The 21,657-nt window shown below is 42.6% G+C and overlaps 1 protein-coding gene across 3 annotated transcripts in view; it reads right to left on the bottom strand.

The window, feature by feature from the left end:
* ABCA1 (ATP binding cassette subfamily A member 1) overlaps nucleotides 1-21,657 on the bottom strand; it is a 149,242-nt gene that overhangs the window by 50,161 nt on the left and 77,424 nt on the right. For all 3 annotated transcript variants that reach the window (XR_004443634.1, XM_033237920.1, XM_033237921.1), the window contains exons 8-13: nucleotides 13,742-13,834; nucleotides 8,612-8,852; nucleotides 6,093-6,232; nucleotides 5,643-5,759; nucleotides 1,262-1,459; nucleotides 303-508 (exon numbers count right to left, since the gene is read on the bottom strand). Coding sequence is in view for 2 of the 3 variants with exons in the window: in XM_033237920.1 (XP_033093811.1) it covers nucleotides 303-508; nucleotides 1,262-1,459; nucleotides 5,643-5,759; nucleotides 6,093-6,232; nucleotides 8,612-8,852; nucleotides 13,742-13,834 (995 nt within the window). In the remaining variant the exon portion in view is untranslated. The remainder of the gene's footprint in view (nucleotides 1-302; nucleotides 509-1,261; nucleotides 1,460-5,642; nucleotides 5,760-6,092; nucleotides 6,233-8,611; nucleotides 8,853-13,741; nucleotides 13,835-21,657) is intronic.

The following is a 21,657-nucleotide window of genomic DNA, read 5'->3' as shown; positions in this document are numbered from 1 at the left end:
CTCCTGGGTTCGAGCGATTCTCCTGCCTCAGCCTCCTGAGTAGCTGGGATTACAGGCGCCTACCACCAAAATTCCTGGAATTAATTCCCTTGAGTAGAAATGCTAAATCAAAAGGTACTGACATTTTATGAGCTTTGAAAAACCTTCCAGCAAGGAATGTACCAATTACACCAAAATCATGACACCAAGTTGAGTTTTTTTGTTGTTGTTGAAATTTCGACCAAATTCTTAAAGTACCTCTTTTCCTAGTAGGTGCTCTGGACCTCCCCAAGACCAGGCTGGTGTGATGGGATTCCACTTACCCATCCTTGATTTTATTTGTCCTCTCCACATTGTCAATGTCCATTCGGATCTTGTACTTGACATGGTGGGGCAGCTCAATGCTGCCTGGAGTAATTCCAGTGAACACAATACCAGCCCAGAACTTCCTCTCATCCAGCAGCTCCATGGACTTGTTAATGAGCCGGACTTCTGTTGCTATGGGTTCCAGCTTGTTCAGGTTGACACACTGGTAGAAGAACAGCCTTCGTGAGAACATTGGCAGCCAGGACAGCAAGCAGTGGCTGAGACAAATCCTACCCTAGGAGGCAAGGGCTGACTACATGACTGCTTATCCTCTCTCTAATTCTCTCTAACGTAGTTTTCCAATTGTCAACCAAGGATGGAGGATTTTGGTTTTTCACTGTAATTTAAGAGAAATTCTGAGAATAATTTAGAGATATGTTATTTATTGACTTTATGGAGGAAAAGAAGTTAAAACAATGATCTTATCTTACTTTTCTGTTTTCTTAGCAATTCTGAGTCACGGCAACTAACCAGCCAACCAAACAGACCAAAACACCTCTTACCCATCCCTATTGATATGATTTTTAATATAAAATTTAAAAAATTTAATTGGACCTGAATTAGATTTTAGGTAGGTTTCACAAATAATGCCTTTTATTAAGGGAATGCTTTGCTGCCATTCGTCACTGAGATAGGAAAACCTAGAAGAAAATGGGTAGAAACATTCTCTTAAGCCGATATAGAATAAAGCTAGAGTTCATTTACTACAGCTAGAGTTTATCCATTCATTCAACCACTCAACTAACATTTATTGAGTGCCTTTTGTTACCAAATCCTGCCTTAGGCTTGAGGGATACTTTTGTAAATGAGACTATACATTATTTCTAAAATTTCCTCCTGCCTGAACCTTATTGTAGCATCTCAGAGAAAGCAGCCATTAAGTCTTTTCTAAATGATCCAAGCAACAGATTCTCACCTCCATGAAACGAGATATGGTCTGGATTGCCTGGTTAGTCTCGTTGAAAGCTTCTCTCCAGGTGTACACAGAACCATTACTGGACTGGACATCCTCTGGGTGCTTGGCCAAAAATGCCACAATGTCTTGGGCTGTCCAATCTAAGCCATCCAACTGCTGTTCCCAAAAGTGGTCATTGCCCCTGCTGTCCAACAGCATCTGCCATTCCAGTGAGAAAGCACAAGAAGTAAACACCAACTAAATCTTGATGAGCACTATATAGCTTACAAAATACTTGCATATAACACTGTCATTGTTTTATCCTCACAGAAAACTGTGAGGTAGATGACAGTGTCCCTATTTTATATGTGAGAAGACTGGGGTTGAAGAAAAAAGAGTATGATTTTAACGAGGACTTGGTCATAATATCAGTAGATATGGAGCTGGGACTCAAAGTCAGACTAGTCTGAATTCACAGTCCACGTGCTTTCCACTATACCAAACAGCTCACTTAACAGTATTAACTACAGTAACAACACTTCCCTTATATAGTTACTACGTTGAATAGTTTATATGCTTCACCTCACACAAGTCCATGAAGAGGGTACTTTTATTTTCTTGCCTTTTGTTGTTGTTGTCATTTTGAGACAGTGTCTCGCTCTGTTGCCCAGGCTGGAGTGTAGTGATGGAATCACAGCTCACTGCAGCCTTGACCTCCCAAGCCCAAGTGATCCTCCCATCTCAGCCTACCAAGTAGCCAAGACTACAGGTGCACAGCACCATACCTGGCTAATTTTTAAATTTTTCATAGAGACAGAGTCTTGCCACATTGCCTGGGCTGGTCTTGAACACCTGGGCTCAAGTGATTCTCCCACCTCAGCCTCCCAAAGGATACTCACAGGCACAAGCCACCAGCACAGTGAGTATCCTTTTAATATTTCCCATTTTATAGATGAGAAAACTGAAGTTCAGAGAGGTTAAGTCTCTAAGATTAGGTTACGCAGCTATTAAGTAGCAAAGCCAGAATGAAAGCATAAGCCCTCTGCTTCTAGTGCACCTCCCCTCCCCACTGTGTTCTATCACCTTCCTCTTCTGAGACCCAGTCTGTCGATCCACATAAAAACCCTAACCCTAGACTCAATTCCTTCTTACTGCTTAGTTTAGAAAAATAATGCTGCTGGTTAAACCAACTAAAGTACAATCTTTTCCAACTGCAGGATGTACAGGTCATGATGCAAACAAGGCCTATTTCCATTTGTTGTTCCCTTGCCAGTTGGTTCCTCACATGGGTCAACGCGAAAGAGAAGGACATATCAATCCGCTGCTCAATCAGCAGATCCAGAGGGGCCGAGGCAGAGGCCTGCACAGATGTGCTGCCAGAAAAACAGCAGCTGCAAACTCAGCAAAAAGGAGACGCAACTCCTGTCACAGTGTCGAGAGAGAAGATGAAGCCCTGGTTCTACTGAACTGGAGTCTCCAAGGGTCTGAAAACTGCTGCTTTATAAAAAAATCAGTCTTATTTTCACTAACGTTATAAGCTTTTCCCCATTTGCGGTTTTGTATTTATTATTTTAATGGGAGCATAATGATTTTATAGAGTATATATAATTTCATTAATTATTCCTATAGTGCTGAACATTTAGCCTATTTCCAATTTCTCACAATAACAATATAGCAATAACATTTTCTCTCATACGGTGACTTCTTTAAAATTATTTCAGTAGGCTACATCCCTGGGGGTGGGTGGAATGGAGGTATGCAGGATAGCGCGTTTTAAAATGGTTCTTGAAATTTTCATTCCAAATTGCTTTCCAGTAGAGAACAGCAATTTATACCATCACCAGGAAGATATGCGTGTATTTCTGTTAACATAACAGACACAAAATTGTACCTCACAAGTTCACAGAGGCCAGGGTTAGCAATTCTGAAGCCACTTTATTGGGAACAAACAAAAGCAGAGTGAAGGGACGCAGCCTTTAGGGTGAAGTCAGCCCTGCCCAGTATGGCTTCTAAAAAGAACAGCAAGGCTAGAAAGATGTGCCCACTGAGCTCGCTAAGCACGTGGCCCCTCTAGGGTGCTCACGAAGGGCAGGAGACCTAAGACTGCCCGCGGGACTGGAGACAGTGAGAAATCAAGGTCCAAGGATGAGGGGCTAAAAGCAGCTCAGAAAAGAGAGCAAATCAGTGTCAGAGGGTTCCATGACTCGCCCGAGAGAGGTGCCCTGGGACCGATGGGGTGAGGTAACAGGGGTAGACAGTGCCAGAGACAGCAGAGAGATCAGAGCTATCCCCCACCAGAAGCAGAAACCTCAGCCATCACCTCGTGTAGGAGATGCCAAGCTGCAGGGGGTGGCAAACTCATGTTTGTGGAATTAAATAAACACTCGTTAAGAGAGGGAAGAAAGGCCAGGCGTGGTGCCTCATGCCTGTAATCCCAGCACTTTGGGAGGTCAAGGCAGGTGGATCACCTGAGGTCAGGAGTTCAAGACCAGCCTGACCAACGTGGTGAAACCCCATCTCCACTAAAAATTTAAAAATTAGCTGGGCACAGTGGCATGTGCCTGTAATCCCAGCTACTCTGGAGGCTGAGACAGGAGAATTGCTTGAACCCGGGAGGCGGAGGCTGTGGTGAGCCAAGATCATGCCACTGTATTTCAGCCTGGGTGACAGAGCAAGATTCTGTCTTTAAAAAAAAAAAAAAGAGAGAGAGAGAAGAAAACAGTTGGAAGAGGTTCCCTTTTCTTCCACCCACAGGCTGACAACTCCCTCATCACCTATCTCCAGCCCAACTACCCTCCTCCACTGCCGACCCCAGTAGCCATTGGCCTACTGGACATCCCTACCATTCATCCATCCAGAAATCAAGACTTGCTTTGATGCCTCCCTCTCTTTCACTGTTCCACAACTAAGCAATCACCAGGCCTCAATTCTTGCTTTATGCCTTGGCCACTTGGAGAACCTCCTCCCTGGTCTCTGCCTTTATTCTTCCCTCATCCTTCAATTCATCCACCCCATCAGAGTAATGTATCCACATGTCCCCTTGCCTAGAGCTTAAAGTAAAGGTCCTCAGCTTGACACACAAGTCCCTCCAAGGCATGCCCATGCCTTTCTCTCCAGCCCCAGCTCCCTCATTTCCAAGCGCACACACTTGATTTTCCCAGGTAGACTCCTAATGAATGCCACTGCCATGTTTACAAGGGTCTTGTCCTCTAAGAACTGGGAACTTGTGAACAGTTGGCGCATCTAAGGCAAGCTCTTAGTTTTAGACTAGGGAAGCATCTATTTGCCCACAAATCAAAACTCACTGAGTCACTTCACAGGGCCTCCTATCATCCTCTGAGAGCCAGAAAAAGAGAAAAAGTCCAACTAGTAGAAATATGAATTCCAAGAAAAAGACCAGGGAGAAAAGGCCTGAAACCACACTTAGGTCTACGGGACTAGATCATGCAACCCTCCTTTAGTGGAGAGACCCACACTTGAATGGCATGAGCTACTATTATTAGTCAGAGTGAATCCATACAAATCATCGTTCATGCTTTTCTCAGCATAAAGTCCTTTGTTTTTAAAGGGACTTCCTCAGTAACCTGCCTCCCAGCAGATCAGGGAATAGTACTAAACTTCGGAAGTGTTCCCTCCAGGTAGGTACAGCCTCTAAAACCCAGCTGTCCTTAAAATCAATAAGGTTCAAAACAAAAAACCTGGCAAAATCCTTGCCTGCTTTTTAAGGGGAGCAGAGACAAAAGGAAGAGGCCTCCCTCACCATGGAAATAGGAAATAGTCTAATGATTCTCTGACTCAGCCCAAGGCAGGAAGATGAGATTAAACAGCACTCAGGCAGCTCAGGGAAGGGAGACATTCTGTTCTTGCTCAGCCTGCTCCACATTTCAATCCAATTGTCTCTAGAGCACTTACCCCTTTCAAGTGGCTCTGAAGCATTAAGTGCATTTCCCCTCCACACAATAACAGCAGCTCATCATTCACACAGTGCCCTGAGAATGAGTCTCTCAGGCCAGTCTACATGTAACATGATGCTTTTGCTCCCACACCTCTTTCCAAAACCTACCAAGACATAGGGAGGCAAAGAAGATGCTGTGGCTGGCTGAGAGGCCGCAGCCAAAAATGAAAATAGTCAGGGCCCTACAATTACCCAACTCTACTTCAAATAGCAGAAAACTGCTATTTGACCACGAGTGGCATGGATGCTGATATGCACAATATTTTCTCTGCACCACAGCCTGTACTTCTGGAGAGGTGGTGCCCTGTGACTTTACCTATGCTCATTACATTCCCCCAGCTAGATAAACTGAAAGAATTTTCACCTCAGTCACACCTGGGAAAGTGACCAGAAACTCACCTCTCCAGTATCAAGCAGGCACATGTTAATAATAGGAAGGACACTCACCCGGACAAGGTCCATTTCTTGACTTTTCTCCATGAAGGTCCAGATCTTGGGGCTGAGTTCCTCCCACATGCCTTCCAGATCATGGAACACAGCCAATTCCTGGAAGGTCTTGTTCACCTGGAGTCAGGTGGGGAGCCAGGGACCACAGAAAAAGGAGGAGAAGCAGAGACAATGAGCGCTTTGGCTCCTCCCTGAAAAGATACCCCATCACAGCAGCCCTGTGCCAGTCCTCCCCCATCGCCAATAAATGCCTGCTTATAACTATGATTCTATACCTAGGGCTGGGGAGCTGGCCCAGCTCTGGTCAGCATCAGACTTGAGGTTTTCACTCTGGGAATCCCAGAAGACCCATAAAAACACTTAGTGCACACCTCTGAAGCTACCTTGAGTTTTTTGCCCCCAGTTCTAGGAAGACCCTGGGGAGGGAGTCTTGGGCTGGGGGTAGCTTACCTCAGCCATAACCTGCCTTGTGGCTGGAGTGTCAGGTGTATACAGGATCTTCCCAACAAGCAGAGGCTTCAGAGCTTTCCAAATAATGCGGGAAAGAGGACTAGATTCCAAATTCTTCATCAAATCATTGCAGTAAGGAGCTACAAAGAACAGGAGAGACAAATGCTCATATGCATGGTCATATACTGATAGAAACTTACAAGGGCTTTGGAGCCAGACAGTTCTGAGTTCAAATTCCAGCTCTACCACTAACAGTCATATAATAAGTAACTTATCTGACCCTCATTTGGCTCCTCTGTAAAAGTAAAATTCATAACATCTATTTTGAGAGATGTGGAGATTACCTCAGATTAAACTGAGATATTATCTGTAAAGAATGCAGCTTGATAAATAATCAGAGCTCATTATAACATCAGTGATGGATAACTCACAACTGAGCTGATCTGGAAAAATGTTTTCACAAAGCACAAGCTCTCCCACTCCAGATTCACACTCTCATGACAGCCTTGCCACTGTTTTCACTGACAACATGACCAACATTCAAACTAACTCTTGAGGGGCAACCAGAACGCTGACTTCAGCCCTCAGTTTTCAAGCAAAAAACAAAATCTGGGGCAGGGCGCTGTGGCTCACATCTGTAATCCCAGCACTTTGGGAGGCCAAGGCGGGCAGATCGCCTGAGGCTGGGAGTTCAAGACCAGCCTGACCAACATGGAGAAACCCTATCTCTACTAAAAATACAAAATTAGCTGGGCATGGTGGCACATGAGGCTGAGGCAGGAGAATCGCTTGAACCCAGGAGGCAGAGGTTGCGGTGAGCCGAGATGGTGCCACTGCACTCTAGCCTAAGCAACAAGAGCGAAACTCAGTCTCCAAAAAAAAAAAAAATTCTCTTTGATTAACATAAGCCAGTATATGTACACTTAACAAAAACCCAAATACAAAAGTTGTAACAGGCAAATGGGTTTGATTATCCAGCAGGATCCCTGATTTTTAAAAATTAATTCTAAGTTTTTCAGGGTTTTTTAGATACTAAGTGTCCTCTATATGCTGGAAAGATAATAGAATTTTTTTTTTTTTTTTAATGAGGCTGTCCTCACAATTATGTCTGTCATGGAAATGAAGGCTTCCTTGGGTCAACTCGCAAGCTGGGGGACAGGAGAAGATGGGATTTCATTAAAGCTGCCTACAATCCCATCCTCTTCGGGCTTGTAAAGCAATTTGCGAATGTCTGGAGTGCTTTACTCCAGAGAAGAAAAGGTTCTTGTGTTACAAAACCCGCCTCACTCAGTGTCTGAAAGACACACCTGTGGTTGGAAATGGAGAAAGGTTCACCTGCATCAAATTTTCAAGGAAAAGGATGCCATTGCCTAAAACTGTAACACTGGATCCCTGCTGCCACCAGGCATATGGCACACGTGCCCACAAAAGTGCTTAAGTGTGGGGAGTGGATATGGAGATACAAGGTTCTTTAACACTGCCTTGCAGCTAAGAATGAGAAACAAAGAGCAGATCAAATGTCTGACTGTGAGAACACACACACCACCACTAACAGTTATTTTAGAGAGCATAGATCCAGGCAGATTTGGGCTTGAATCCTGGCTCTTGTGGACTAACTCTGATGTGGCTCTGACCAAGGCACTTAACCTCTCTGAGCCTACGAAATGTGGGGTTAAAGAATCTTCCCTACAGGGTTATCATGAGGGTAAAATGAGATAACTTAAACAGAATGCATAGTGCACAAGAAATTCTACTTAAATGTTAGTTTTTTTGTTGTTGTTGTTGCTATTATCATTACTGTTATTTCTTTTTATGTTATTATACAGCTTATCTCGATGGTAATATTAAAACCAGTATATCATCCTTTTTAAAAATGTTCTTCCAGCTTTTTTGAGTGATAACTGACAAATAAAAATTGTATATATTTAAGGTATACAATGTGATGTTTTCTGTATACACTGTGAAAGGATCACCACAATCAAGCTGTTAATAAATCTATCACCTCATAATTACCTTTTTTGTGTAGTCTGAACACTTCAGATCTACTCTCTTAGCAAATTTCAAGTATACCATACAGTGTTACTAACTATAGTCATCACAATGTATATCAGATCTCAGGAACTTATTCATCATGTGAAACTGACACTTTGTACACTTTATATATATTCCATATATAAGTGAGATCTTGCAGGATTTCTCCCTCTGCCATTATCTCATTCTTCACTACTCTGGAAGCCACCTTTCTACATCCCCCAGAAAACCAGGAGGCTGGCTGTCAATCATTCATTCCACTGATAAACACTACCGTGCACCCGAGAAGTGCCAGGCTGCATTCAGAGTACTGGCACAGGTAGCTAATCAAGAGAAGCCTCTCTCCTCCGGGGCGAGCTCAGTCTGGTGGGTAAATGGGCATGTAGACATCTAACGCTGCTACAGAGGGAGGAGACGACACAGGCCAAGGCCAGAACTAAGGTAGGGATGGGGTTGGTGACAGGTCTGGGGTCTGCACAGACACTCACTTGTAGAGTTGTCGTAGAAGGTTTCAGCATCTTCCTCAGTGCCATTGCCTCCAAAAAGGGCTTTGTAGTTATTGTCCTCATACCAGTTGAGAGACTTGATCTTCAGACCCCCTCCCTCGGGATGCCCGCAGACAATACGAGACACAGCCTGGTAGATTTGGGTGGAAGAGCTGGAGCTGTTCACGTTGGTCAGAAACATCACCTCCTGTCGCATGTCACTCCAGCTTCTCATGCTGAACAGCTGGCGTCAGGGATGGGGAGAAAAAGGCGGGTAGGGGAAGGGAGAAAAGGGCAGTGCAAGAGTTTGGGACGAGAAGAGAAAGAAACATCTTATTTTCTTGACCTCTCAAAAGCCATGTCCCAGAACATATTTTGTCAGATGTCATCTCAAAGCCGTGGCATGAGCTTGCCAGAACCTGGCTACCCAATCTGTGGTCCAGGAACGAGCAGCATCAGCATTACTGGAGACACTGTTGGAAATGCAGATTCTGAGACCCCTCCGCCGACCTGCAGAATTCAAATCTACAGCGCCACAAGATGCCCAGGTGATTCCTATGCTCACTGAAGTTTGAGAAGCACAGCCTGGAGTTAGTGAAGCCCCTGGAGCTGGGCTTTGTTTCACTGGGATTATCTTCCAGTTCATAGATGAGAATGCTTTCTCTGAACAGCTACATCTGAGTGTTGTTGAGCCTATCAGGAACTGCTCTCAGCCTCGATAACTGACTCACTTCTAAAACTCCTCGAACTCCAGTGTGGAAATTGAGTAGCCCTGTCCCCCTTGGGAGAAAAGGTACTGTATGTGAAGTTCCCTATCTCGGTCTCAGTAAAGAGTCAGGCAATGGAAAAGCATAAGGTGAAAAACTCGAGTCTAGGCCGGGCATGGTGGCTCACACCTGTAATCCCAGCACTTTGGGAGGCTGAAGAGGGTATATCACCTGAGGTCAGGAGTTCAAGACCAGCCCGGCCAACATGGCAAAACCCCCTCTCTACTAAAAATACAAAAATTAGCTGGGTGTGGTGGCATGTGCTTGTAATCCCAGCTACTAGGGAGGCTGAGGCAGGAGAATCACTTGAATCCAGGAGGCAGATGATGCAGTGAGCAGAGTGCCACTGTACTCCAGCCTGGGTGGCAACAGCAAGACTCCGTCTCAAAAAAAAGAAAGAAAGAAAAAAAAAAAAAAAGAAAAACTCGAGTCTGAACCCTAGCTATGTCCCTCATCAGCTTACAGTCTTTGAAAGGTCACACCATGTCTCTGAGTGCTCAACTTCTCCACCTTTCATGGAGCTCGCTGAGACACAACTTGGCTTGGTTTTGGTAGACTTGGGGAGCAGTAGATGCTTATGCTATGGTCTGGACACTGCCCTCTATTCATCAAGACAAGAAAGCTAAAACAGTGTGTGGTGAGGCATAAATCCTATGCCACACATGAGGGTGCCCTGCAGAGAACAGCTCCAACAGGGCGAGTCAGAAACCCCAGGCAGCCAGGGGTGCGTCTGTGACTGCCACTCAACAAACATCAATGAGCCGGGTGGCGGCGCTCTGTCTTACATACAAATGTATTCCGGCACTTTGTGGAGTTCTCGGCCCCAATGCTATTATGAAATATTTATAGAGCACTTTGTATTTCCAAACATTTCACAATAAATCATTAATAAATCCCTGCATTCCTTGAAATGTCACTGCATGTTCACACCGCCTGGGAAGACTGAGCTATAGAGCACAGAGGGGAGGGGCCATGAGGCCCTGCACCCAGCCTGGAAAGCTCTATATGCCTAGCTTTCGACCTCACAGCCTGCTGGTTCCTGTAAGTGGCATGGTCCAGCACTCTCTAGGTCCTAAGCTTTGCCTTCTGCCTCCCGATGGGAACTAGGCTCTCCAGAGGTAGTCAGAGGCCACAAGGATTTTTTTCTCCAGAGAGGGGGCATCTAGCACACTCCACAAGAACCCAATTAGGTGAGGTGGACAGCTTTTCCCAACTTTATCTTTTCATAACCTGTAACAGCCCTAGAGATTTTTAAACAATAGTGAGTCAAAGCACTCATTTCTCTTTCCAAAGGCAGCCTCACCACCATTCCACCACTCCCCAATCAAAAAAACAAATTTCTTCCCACATAAAGCCAACAAATCTTTCTAAAGAAGCACCATAAATTACTGAGTTATTCCAAACTATTGGCTCTTCCCAGCACCCGTTTTAGGGGCAAACTCTTACTGGTTCTCCTACACCTCAGCTCACACTCCAGACTTTTCTGGGAAGGGCTCCCTGACTCTCAGGGAGGGATGGCTCTTCATCCTTTAGCCCACAGATGATGGTGGTGTTTGAACATCATCAGCTGAGTGAATGAATGAAACTGACTTACTGCTTTCTCAATCCAGCACAGTGTCCTTTGTCCTCCCGTTCCCCTATCTCAGTCTCTTCTCAATCCAACAACCAGAGCGTCAACAGTCTAAACTCTAGATCATACCATGTCCCCCTCCCTCAACCTTCCACTGGATTCCCATCTCACCCAGCAGGAATCCAAAGTCTTGCCAGGCCTGTATGGCACTCACCTCCTCCTGCTCTGAGCTCCTCTCCTCCCCGCACCACTTGCTCACTTTCCCTGGTCCTTAAACACATTCCTTAGGCATGCTCTAGCATCAATGTCTTTGTATCTGCCATTCTTCCTGCTTAGAGTTTCCTTCCCTCTCCACAGACATGCTGTCATCTCCTTCAGGTTCAACTGTCACAAGAGGGCTTCCCTAATCACCCCCTTTAAAATAGCACCTTCTCATGCTCTATCCCCCTTACCCTGCTTTTTCTTCACTGCATATATCCCTCCTGTGGCATTGTACACTGACCTGTGTGTTTCTGTCTCTCACTCCATATGTGCCCCAAGAGAGCAGAGAAGTTAGCGTGTTCACTGCTAAGTCCCCAACACCTAGCAATGCCAGGCAGCTGGTCGGTGCTGGGTGGACATCTGAGATGCTGCCTCCCTGTCCTCCCTTCCCATCACCCAGATGTGAAACTCCTGTCAGCTTTCATTCATCTTATTCCTCAAGTCCTCATTTCCTCCCTATTTCCAGGTTCTGCTAGTGCATATTTTCTTTCTTGGAAGGGTCTCCTTTCTATTCCAGTTGCTACTGGAGTTTTTCATGAAGCAGGCAACAACACAGGCTTTGGAATCCAACAATTCTGGGTTCGAATCCCAGTTCTGTCAATTAACTCACTGGGTGACTAGAAAAGTTGCCTAACTTTTCTGAGCCTTGGTGCCATCTGCAAAATGGACACAATGAGACCCACTCAGGTTTGTCATGTGGAGTATACAAGGAAATAAGCGACACTGCCTGAACCAAGGCAGCTCCTCAGAAGACATTCACTCCCTTTTTCTTTTCCTTTCAAGGGTTGTGCTTTGGTCAAAATTATCAACTTCCCACACACTGACTGGACGCACAAGGGCATTTACTGATCTGCTCCTATTTGTCTCACAGAAATAGCAAGTTAGACAATGAGGAACTTGTGATCAAAGGGACTTGGAGGTGTTCTATTGAAAGAAGCAGATGGTCCTTGCTTGTCCTGGACCAGGAGCAAGCAGGGCACAAGAAGCAGCTGCCAAGAAAAATGTATATTGTTCACTTGGAGAGTCTCCAGCACATCAGCAATGGGGACATCACCTGTTTCCAAGGTTTTTTTTTAATGCCAGAAAAAAAAAAAAAAAAAACAGGGCCAGTGATGTAAGTGAAAACAGCTGTAACCAAACCCTGAGTTTAGAGGCATCCTCCCCCTTTACAGCCTCTGCTTTGCTTTCTCTAAGGCCAGAAATCAACAAGGGACAGAAGGCTGGGAGGGGGTCTGCAGAGCAAGGCAAGGCATGTCAATGTCAGCTAACAGGGCCCTAGAGAAACAGCTACAGACTTGCAAAACAGTTTATCCTTCTCATTCTCCCCCTGGAAAAACCCTAGTTGGTCCAGCTTCTCTACCTAGTAAAACAAGGTCACAAGCCTTCATAACCAGGGTAACAAATGGCAGGCTGAAAGAAGGCTTTTCCTCTGGAAAGGGAACCCAAAAGTCAAACCTCGTCAGTCAGAAACACGTGAGCAGAATTCAAAGAAAGAAAATAGAACAGGACAGGAAGAAATACACTAACGGGTCAATAGTGTTTAATCTCAGCATTTTTGGTATTTTCCAAGTGTTCTGCATTTTCCACAATGAACAGGCAATACTCTCATTGTTAGAAAACATAAAGTTCATTTTGATATTTGAAAACATGAGGCAAGCACCAAAAAATGGGTAGGTTAGATACAAACACCAAAAAAGGAAAAATGAATTAGAGAAGCAGCTAAAAATAAGGGTGGACCAAGTCTGAGACAATTTCCCCACAAATTATTATTTTCCAATGTCCTATAAGTTAAAGTCTGTATTGTTTGTGACCACTGCCCCCTGGCTCAGCTTCTCATGCAGGGGGACACCAGACAGTTCCTCGCTTCCAAGTCTAATTTGAAACAAGGCTGGGAGTCAGAAAAGTGGAGTGTGCACTGACTGGGAGTCAGAGCTAACTGCTTTTACAAGTGCCTACAGGCCCTCTGATCCTAGGACAGAGATTACTCTGATACATTTGTTGACATGTGGACCTAAAAGGCAAACTCAACTTAATGTTCATTAAGAGATCATATTCCCACAGTTGAACCTCAGAAGTCAGATGCCTACAAGGGAAAGGGCTGAAATAGGGGTACCACGTTATTCCTGTTAGTTAGCAAGCATGTGTGTTGGTAAAATGATTGGCCTTGCTACTGAAGAAGCACTATGAAGAAGTTGCTGGTCAGACAAAAGCAGTGCATGGGCGGTGACAAAGAGAATTCTCCTCTTTACAAATGTATGATTACCTAGGGGCAAAGAGAAAAAAGGGAGAAGGGTCTAAACTAGATATCCAGCTGTTAACCACTAACTAATTAGCTCTGAGACATCTATGAGTTTTGATTGCTTCACTTCTAAAATAAGGAAATCAAAATATTATTTTTTACATCACTTATACTTCGAAAATTGATATTACATCCCATGCGATATTCAAATCCAAAGGACCTCTTGCCAAACTCAGGAATGAAAAAAATGATACAGCGAACGGTCTGCTTTCTGGTATTGCAAAGACACAACTTACCTCCTGGGCCAGAGTCCCAAGACTATGCAGCAATGTTTTTGTGGCTTCAGCCAGCTCCTTGCTCGGGAGGGGAGATGTAGAGTTTAGTCCTCTCTGTAATGAGAAAGAAAACTTTGTTTTTGAGTTCAAATGTAAACCTGAAATCTCTATTGGAAATAAATAAGTGAATTAAAACTGTTCACAATCTTGAGTTTAACAAACAAGAAACCGACTCCTAACCAAAACTAGACACTACAATTATTTCTAACTGTAAGTTTGCATTTTGTTTATTTTCAAACTCATTGTTTGATTAATGGTTTTAAATGAAGCAGGAATATTGTACTTAAAACTAGTTAATATGTAATAGATAAAAAGGATCTTATGTGGGCTGGGGGGATGTGTCCAATACAACTCTGACCGCAAATTCCCAAATCTGTCTGAGTCCGCAAGATAGGTAATATGGGAATGGCTTTGAGAAACAAGTTAATGATGGCTCACAAGAAAGGAAGAAAATATAAAGTTTAAAGCTGTCAAAAATAGGGAAAGATGGAATTCTGTCACTCTGTTCAAGTCAGCACTGTTTCTAACACTGGAAATTTAATGTAGAACACTTAGTTTTACATCGAGTTTTAGTCAAATCTTTGTATGTACCAATTCATATATTTAATTGCTGTTATATGTCACCTAACTGCATAGCAGATATAGGACAATAATTCATTAGAACAGGGAAAAGATAAATTAGGGCAGAAAGCATAAGATAAAGAAGAAAAGAAAAAAAAAAGAACAGTAATTTACAAATTATGAAGTCAGAATTGCTATAGCTGAGGAGCCTCAAGTTGGGTTCTGAGTGTTCAGGCTTCCAAAGAGAAAAAAACATAAGTCAGTTTCATCATTCTTATTTGTCAAGTAGGAAAAAAGTATCCAGGGAAAATCCACCTTTCTTGATGTTTCTATGAGCATTGTTTTATTCAATATCATATCAGACATCTCTGAAGTTTAGAGAAGGTTGGGCTATTTTGACATTTGTAGCATCAGAGACTGTTGTGAAATTATAATGTAGACTACACAAGAAAATGTCTAGAAGTGGCTGGGACTCACTATCTCTTGAGAAATAGCAGCCTGGGATGTTTTCTTTTAAAGAGAACTCCAAATGCAGAAGGGATTGAGTATCCTTCTGATCATCACAATATCCAAGCGTAATTCTGAATGTGCATTTCTGAGAAAAGCTGCCTAAAGGTTCTATGAAAGAACTTGTCCAGCTGATTCATCTCTTCTGGAACGGGTTCTTCACCAGAGTCCCAGTATTCCCATATTCACAGTCCTCAAAGGGACCCACGTGATCTCCCTTAAATGCCAGACTCATGTAGACCTCTGTGATACACAGAGGTGTTCATGATTGTTCCTTCCATAGAAAGTAATTCATGAGCGAAAAACAGATGAGGTGTTTTGTTTCTACTTTCTCTCTTTGGGTTCACTTCATAACTAAAGGTTAACACACTAGAAGCCGAACCTACGGAGAATATGCCTGAAAAACTACTACAAACACAAACTGAGAGATCTTAATTGAAAGCTATAGGAGGTAAAGTGTTTTTGTGTTTAACATTAGGCCTACAAGATGACAGATGTTCAAGATTGTATAGCAAAAACAAAACAAACCCAGGACAAAACAAGAAATGCCCGATTGAGGTAATGTAAATTTAAGTAAAAACAAAATGTGGTAGTTAATCCACTTCTTTTATAAAGACTGAATGGAGATAAGATTCTTAGGATTCTTGTCACTCACTCTCCCCTGCTACCCTGTGCCCCAGTTCTCCATTCATGGGAACCTGGGGTAGCTATAGAACCCTGGGCAAATGACTCAAATTCCCCATCCTTCCATTTTCTCAACTATTCAGCAAAGTTTAAAATGCTGTACACATATCACAGAGTTTTTATGAGCACTAAAACTAGAGGATATGTACAAAGCCCCTCACACAGTGCCTGGCGCATGGTAAGTGCTCACAATTGTCAACAATGTCATCCCCTGCCTTTTTCTTCCCTTGCATGGAAGTTTACTGCCAAAACTGGAGGGCTTTTGTGTGCAAACAGGGTTTTCAAGTTCTTTTTTTTTTATTATTATTATACTTTAAGTTCTAGGGTACATGTGCATAACGTGCAGGTTTGTTACATATGTATACTTGGGCCATGTTGGTGTGCTGCACCCATCAACTCGTCAGCACCCATCAATTCGTCATTTATATCAGGTATAACTCCCAATGCAATCCCTCCCCCCTCCCCCCTCCCCATGATAGGCCCCGGTGTGTGATGTTCCCCTTCCCGAGTCCAAGTGATGTCATTGTTCAATTCCCACCTATGAGTGAGAACATGCGGTGTTTGGTTTTCTCTTCTTGTGATAGTTTGCTAAGAATGATGGTTTCTAGCTGCATCTATGTCCCTACAAAGGACGCAAACTCATCCTTTTTTATGGCTGCATAATATTCCATGGTGTATATGTGCCACATTTTCTTAATCCAGTCTGTCACAGATGGACATTTGGGTTGATTCCAAGTCTTTGCTATTGTGAATAGTGCCGCAATAAACATACGTGTGCATGTGTCTTTATAGCAGCATGATTTATAATCCTTTCTCTATTTCTCGGCAAGGTCTTGAACTTTTTCTTCTATTGAAATGTCCTTCCTCTGCTAGGCAGAGACTACACCTACCATCACACAGCACATCAGCCACACTCCAATGTGCTGTCTCTAATAGTATAATTACTCCTCACCGCAAGGTGAAGACATCCTCATCCTAATTCCTGAAGGCTTGGGATAAAATGTCTTTCTCCCCTTCTAACCCTTTTCTTTTACTGAGCATTTGCCAAACTGAAAAATAAAAGATAATACTAAGTGGATGAAATATACATGATATGCATAATAGGTTGTGCATAGATATACTATATGTATTCACGTATGTACTTATGTATAGGCTTATATGTATAGACATATATACACACCTATATCTTACACATATTAACTGACCTCAAAGTTGACATTTAAGTTGAAAAACCTGAAGGAAAACTCATTCCCTATGATAGGTATGTGTATGCTTACATGTGCACACACACAGACATACACATTTTTATCTTAATGTATATTCACTATGCACCTTCTCTTTAAAGCAGGTGATGTTTTTACAGCAGTGGTATAGCTTCCCTTGTAATTAAATTTAATTATCCAAAAGAAGTGACTTTATTTAAAAAATATATTAACTAAAAATGGTACCAGCTGCACTTGAATATGACCAAAATCATAACACCATGAGGTTTGGGGAGCTACTGTATCAGAATCACCTGTGGTGCTTGTTAAATATGCAGATTCAGGCCGGGTATGGTGGTTCACACCTGTAATCCCAGCACTTTGGGAAGCCAAAGTGGGTGGATCACCTGAGGTCAGGAGTTCAAGACCAGCCTGGCCAACATGGCGAAACCCCCTCTCTACTAGAAGTATAAAAATTAGCTGGGCATGGTGGCATGTGCTTGTAATCCCAGCTACTAGGGAGGCTGAGGCAGGAAAACTGTTTGAACCTGGGAGGTAGAAGTTGCAGTGAGCCAAGATGGCGCCAATACACTCCAGCCTGGGCATCAGAGTGAGACTCGGTCTCAGAAAAAAAAAAAACGCAGATTCTCAGCCACCTGAGACCTACTGGATGAGAAGTTTAAGAGTGTGATCCAGGAATCCTCAGGAGATTCTTTTGAGCGCTGAGGTTTGAGAACCAGCACAACATTCACAAAGTCTCCCTTCCCAGTACGCTTTGCGCCAATGTGCTTGGTGGTACATTCTGTGTCTGGTCCACATACTATAATCTGCTTCAGACTCTGAAGCAGTGAAGAGGCCACTCAGTTCACCTGGCCCTGAGTAGGATCCAAGATGGTGCCAAACACATGGGGTGCCAGGTTTATCACACCAATTAGATACAGTAGTCACCAAGTGCAGATGTTTCTAAAAACCCCAAACCCAACATTCACCCATTGTCACCATTACCAGTCATCTGTCTCCTCAAGGGTACAAATCAGTGAATGGGTCTGTTGTTTTCACAACATGTCTTCTCCATCTGAATAAATTTAAATCTTCAAGGGCAATAGTTTTTCCAACATCTTTAGGATTTTTAGTTTACATTTCTTAACTCTGGAGCAAGCTTATTCTTCTTGTCTTAAAAGCCCCACACTTCAGCAAAACTCCAGGCACACAGCACGGCCTACAGCCTGACTGTTTAACCCGGGAATGTAGTTGACCATGGATGTAAACATAGGTCCCTGTTAAATTTGCTGTGGGCATCAGACCTTTACATTAGCAGACACCAATTCAATGCCATATCTTATGATATGATCTCCTTATCAGTAGTCTGTATGTTGAGTTTGATTGCTTGTTTAACTTGACTGTTTTTGGTTTTGGTCTCTAACAGAAACATCGGCTCAACCCACCCATAAGTAATATGGCAGAACAATCAATGCCATGGTTAGAATCCTTTTTAAACTAGTTATTTATTTGAGATTAAGTGCTCAGTATTCACTAATAATATCGGCAATCTGTAGTCATACAAACAAATTTCCATTTTCAAAGGAATATTGGTTGGAGTTACACAATCAGGCATAGATTGATATCACAGGGTTAACAAAACACACATGATTCAAATTCAGCATCAAGTTGAAAGCTTGGATTATCCAGATATTTGCTCGTGACTTAATTTTACTTTTCTGTGCAACAAAACATACCATAACCTGAAAAAATAAGCCAAAGACTAGAAGCATGGATTTTTTAAAGTTTAGTATAAAAATAGAATACTATGGCAAAAATTAACCAGATTCCACATGTATCAACACTGATAAATCTCAAGAACATAATTCCGAATGAAGTGGCAGGCCAATATGCACACTTACACAATGTGAACACATTTAGGCCAGTACCAAATAGTGTTATTCATAGAATGTAAGTATACATGATATAGAGGATTAAAACATCCAATTGCAAGACAGGAGTTATCTTTGAAGAAAGAGCTAGGGAAACAGAGGTGGCATCAGCTGTACCTGTAATGTTTTATTTCTTAAATAGAACCTGGAGTCAGCATGGCAAAATGATGGATGATGGTACAGGAGTGTTTTTGTTTGTTTGTTTTGAGATGGAGTCTCACTCTGTCACCCAGGCTAGAGTGCAGTGGTGTGATCTCAGTTCACTGCAACCTCCCCCTCCCGGATTCAAGCAATTCTCCTGCCTCAGTCTCTCAAGCAGCTGGGATTACAGGTGCATGCCACCATGCCTGGCTAATTTTTGTCTTTTTGGTAGAGGCGGTCTTTCACCATGTTGGCCAGGCTAGTCTCCAACTCCTGACCTCAAGTGATCTGCCTGCCTCGGCCTCCCAAAGAGCTGGGATTGCAGGCAGGAGCCACCACGCCTGGCCAGAAGTGTTCTGTATGTTATTCTCTGTACCTTTTTTCATGTTGAAACTATTTCATAATTTTCTTTTCAATTCAATGAAAAGATAAAAGAGGAAGGATAGTTGAGCAGGAAGAAAGGAAGGGTAAAGAATCTATGTTGGCCTGAGCACGTATCAGATCTAACAGACAGGTAACTTCCTTGAATGAAATTAACCCCAGCAAAGAATTCATGCCTTGAAATTAGACCACAAAATACAGCCTGAGAATCATGTGTCTGCACCTACTATTAACTGTGGTCTCCTGCTCACGCTTACTTGATGAAGGCAGACATAACCTGCCAAATCCTATTTCCAAAGAGCTTCAGTAAGCAATTCACAGCTTGGAATTCCTACGATTATTTTTCTAACCAAAAACATTCTCTTGGCTATGAACTCATACAGGTCTCCACTGCACCCAGGAGGCAAGTGACTCTCTTATACGAAGTAAAGGAAATGGGAAAAAGAAGGAAAATAAAACCTTTAGTGAGGGACTATATTTTCTGAGTTAAGCTATTTAACTTATTTATGTATAAGTTTTTATACATAATTTATGTATGACTCAATATTTTCAGATCATAACTCATTACAGTTAGATCATAACTACAATGTCATTACAGGAAGAATGCACAAATGCTTATTGTTATTATTCGAAAGCTCCCACCCACTTCCGCAAAATGTGTTAATCACAACATACAACGTTTCCTAAAAGCATGACATTCTGCGACACTGGCCCCAGAAAGACAAAGGCTGCTGTGCCCCATTCTTTCTGGGTCTAAGAGATGGCTTCATTATATTCTTTCCATCCTCATTAGCTTATGAGTTAAGTCAAGAAGGACTGAAAATTTTTTTAAAGGCTATAAGCTGGCAAAGTCAATTTGGCTTTAATCTTTGAGACGGTGTCTTATTTCAACTCAGTATGCAGCACAGTTCTGGGCACTTAACAATTAGATACCCAGTAAGTGTTTCTAGAAGAAAAATGAAAAAGAAGGGAGAAGTGCATGAGTAGATGAAAGATGGAGTAATGTGAGTTCTGCTCCAAAGACCATTCACATTCACAGAAATGCTCTGTTTCGCATTCACCTCATCAAGTCACTCAGCCTGTGGAGCCTTTAATGGCTCCCCTTGCTCTGAGAATGAGGCCCTATATCCTCACATGGCTCATGAAGAAAGACCTGCTTCAGCCGATCTTTGCCCACCTCTGCAGCATCGTATCTCATCATTCCTTCTTCTCATCAAACTCCCCAAAGCTATTTCTTCTCCATGCTGAACTATCTCGATTAGGTACAGTTCCCCTAAATGCCACCTTCTCTTCCCTCTCCTCTCTGGACCAATGCATATACTATGTCCTCTACCTGGAACATTCTACTCCCTGTTCTTTACTTGGCTGACATCCATTCTTTAGGTCCCCACTTAGAGGATCCTTCTTTTCTGACTGGAAAGACCACAGTAGGAGGCCCCCTCAGGGCCTATATCGCACCCAGCAGAGCTGCTCTATACAGCAGCTGCTCCTTTCCTGGTCTGTCCCACCCATTCCCCAACCAGGACAGAAACAGAGAGGGCTGGACCTTGCACATGACTGCCTCCCTGGCCCAGAGCATGGCACTGATTAGGGCTCAATAAACGTTTGCTAAGTGAATGAATGTGTTTGTTCATCCATTATCACTACACAAAATGAACACTGGAAGATAATATTACTAATGCATTAGGAGGCACAGCCAAATAGAAGTAGAAAACACATCTGTGTAATTAAAATGCAACTGAAAATATTTTCAATTTATAAAAATCTCATCTACATTCAAATTTTTCAGGAATTCTATGACAAAATGAGAAGTGGGTATACATATATTGGAATAATATTTTCAACACAGTACACAATTTTGTTTTCCTCCTGGGAATGCATGTTACAATGTGTTCATTGAAACATTTCAAATGTCCTTTAAATGTCTTCATAAAGTAGATACAAATTTCTACTTCACTTTGCCCACATGCAAAATCCAACTCAGGCTGGGATTAGTATGTTTTAGTTCAAACCGAAAACAAGTAAACCACAAATCAAAGACTATCACCACCCAGAAGTCATCGCTATCTCCTGGTGATTTCTATGACAGTAAAGATTTCCTCTGGGAAACATTTTAATATTTTTTATTCAAATAGGAAATCATAAAATTACTTTTCTAAGGAACATCCTAAACTTTTAATAAATAATTCAACAATCTAAATATTAACTTTTAAATTAAATGTGTTTAAGGCATCCAAACACTTCATTTTTTGCTGTTTCTAAACATAGTTAAATACATCTACTACCACATAATTCAGAGGAAAAAATTAAACCTGTATCTTAGATATGGCAACAATTTTCAGTGAAGAAATAGTATAACTGCGGTGAAAATGTCTGTATAAATGGAGTTGAGCAGTCATATTAACACATTGCTATAATCTACCAGCTAGCGCTCTTCTTTTCCCGTAAGAATCAGGTGAACACAGAGTCT

The sequence above is a fragment of the Trachypithecus francoisi genome, unplaced genomic scaffold (genome assembly GCF_009764315.1).
Source record: "Trachypithecus francoisi isolate TF-2019V2 unplaced genomic scaffold, Tfra_2.0 Lachesis_group16, whole genome shotgun sequence".
Lineage (NCBI taxonomy): Eukaryota > Metazoa > Chordata > Mammalia > Primates > Cercopithecidae > Trachypithecus > Trachypithecus francoisi.
This window is presented reverse-complemented; position numbering and strand designations above follow the sequence as displayed.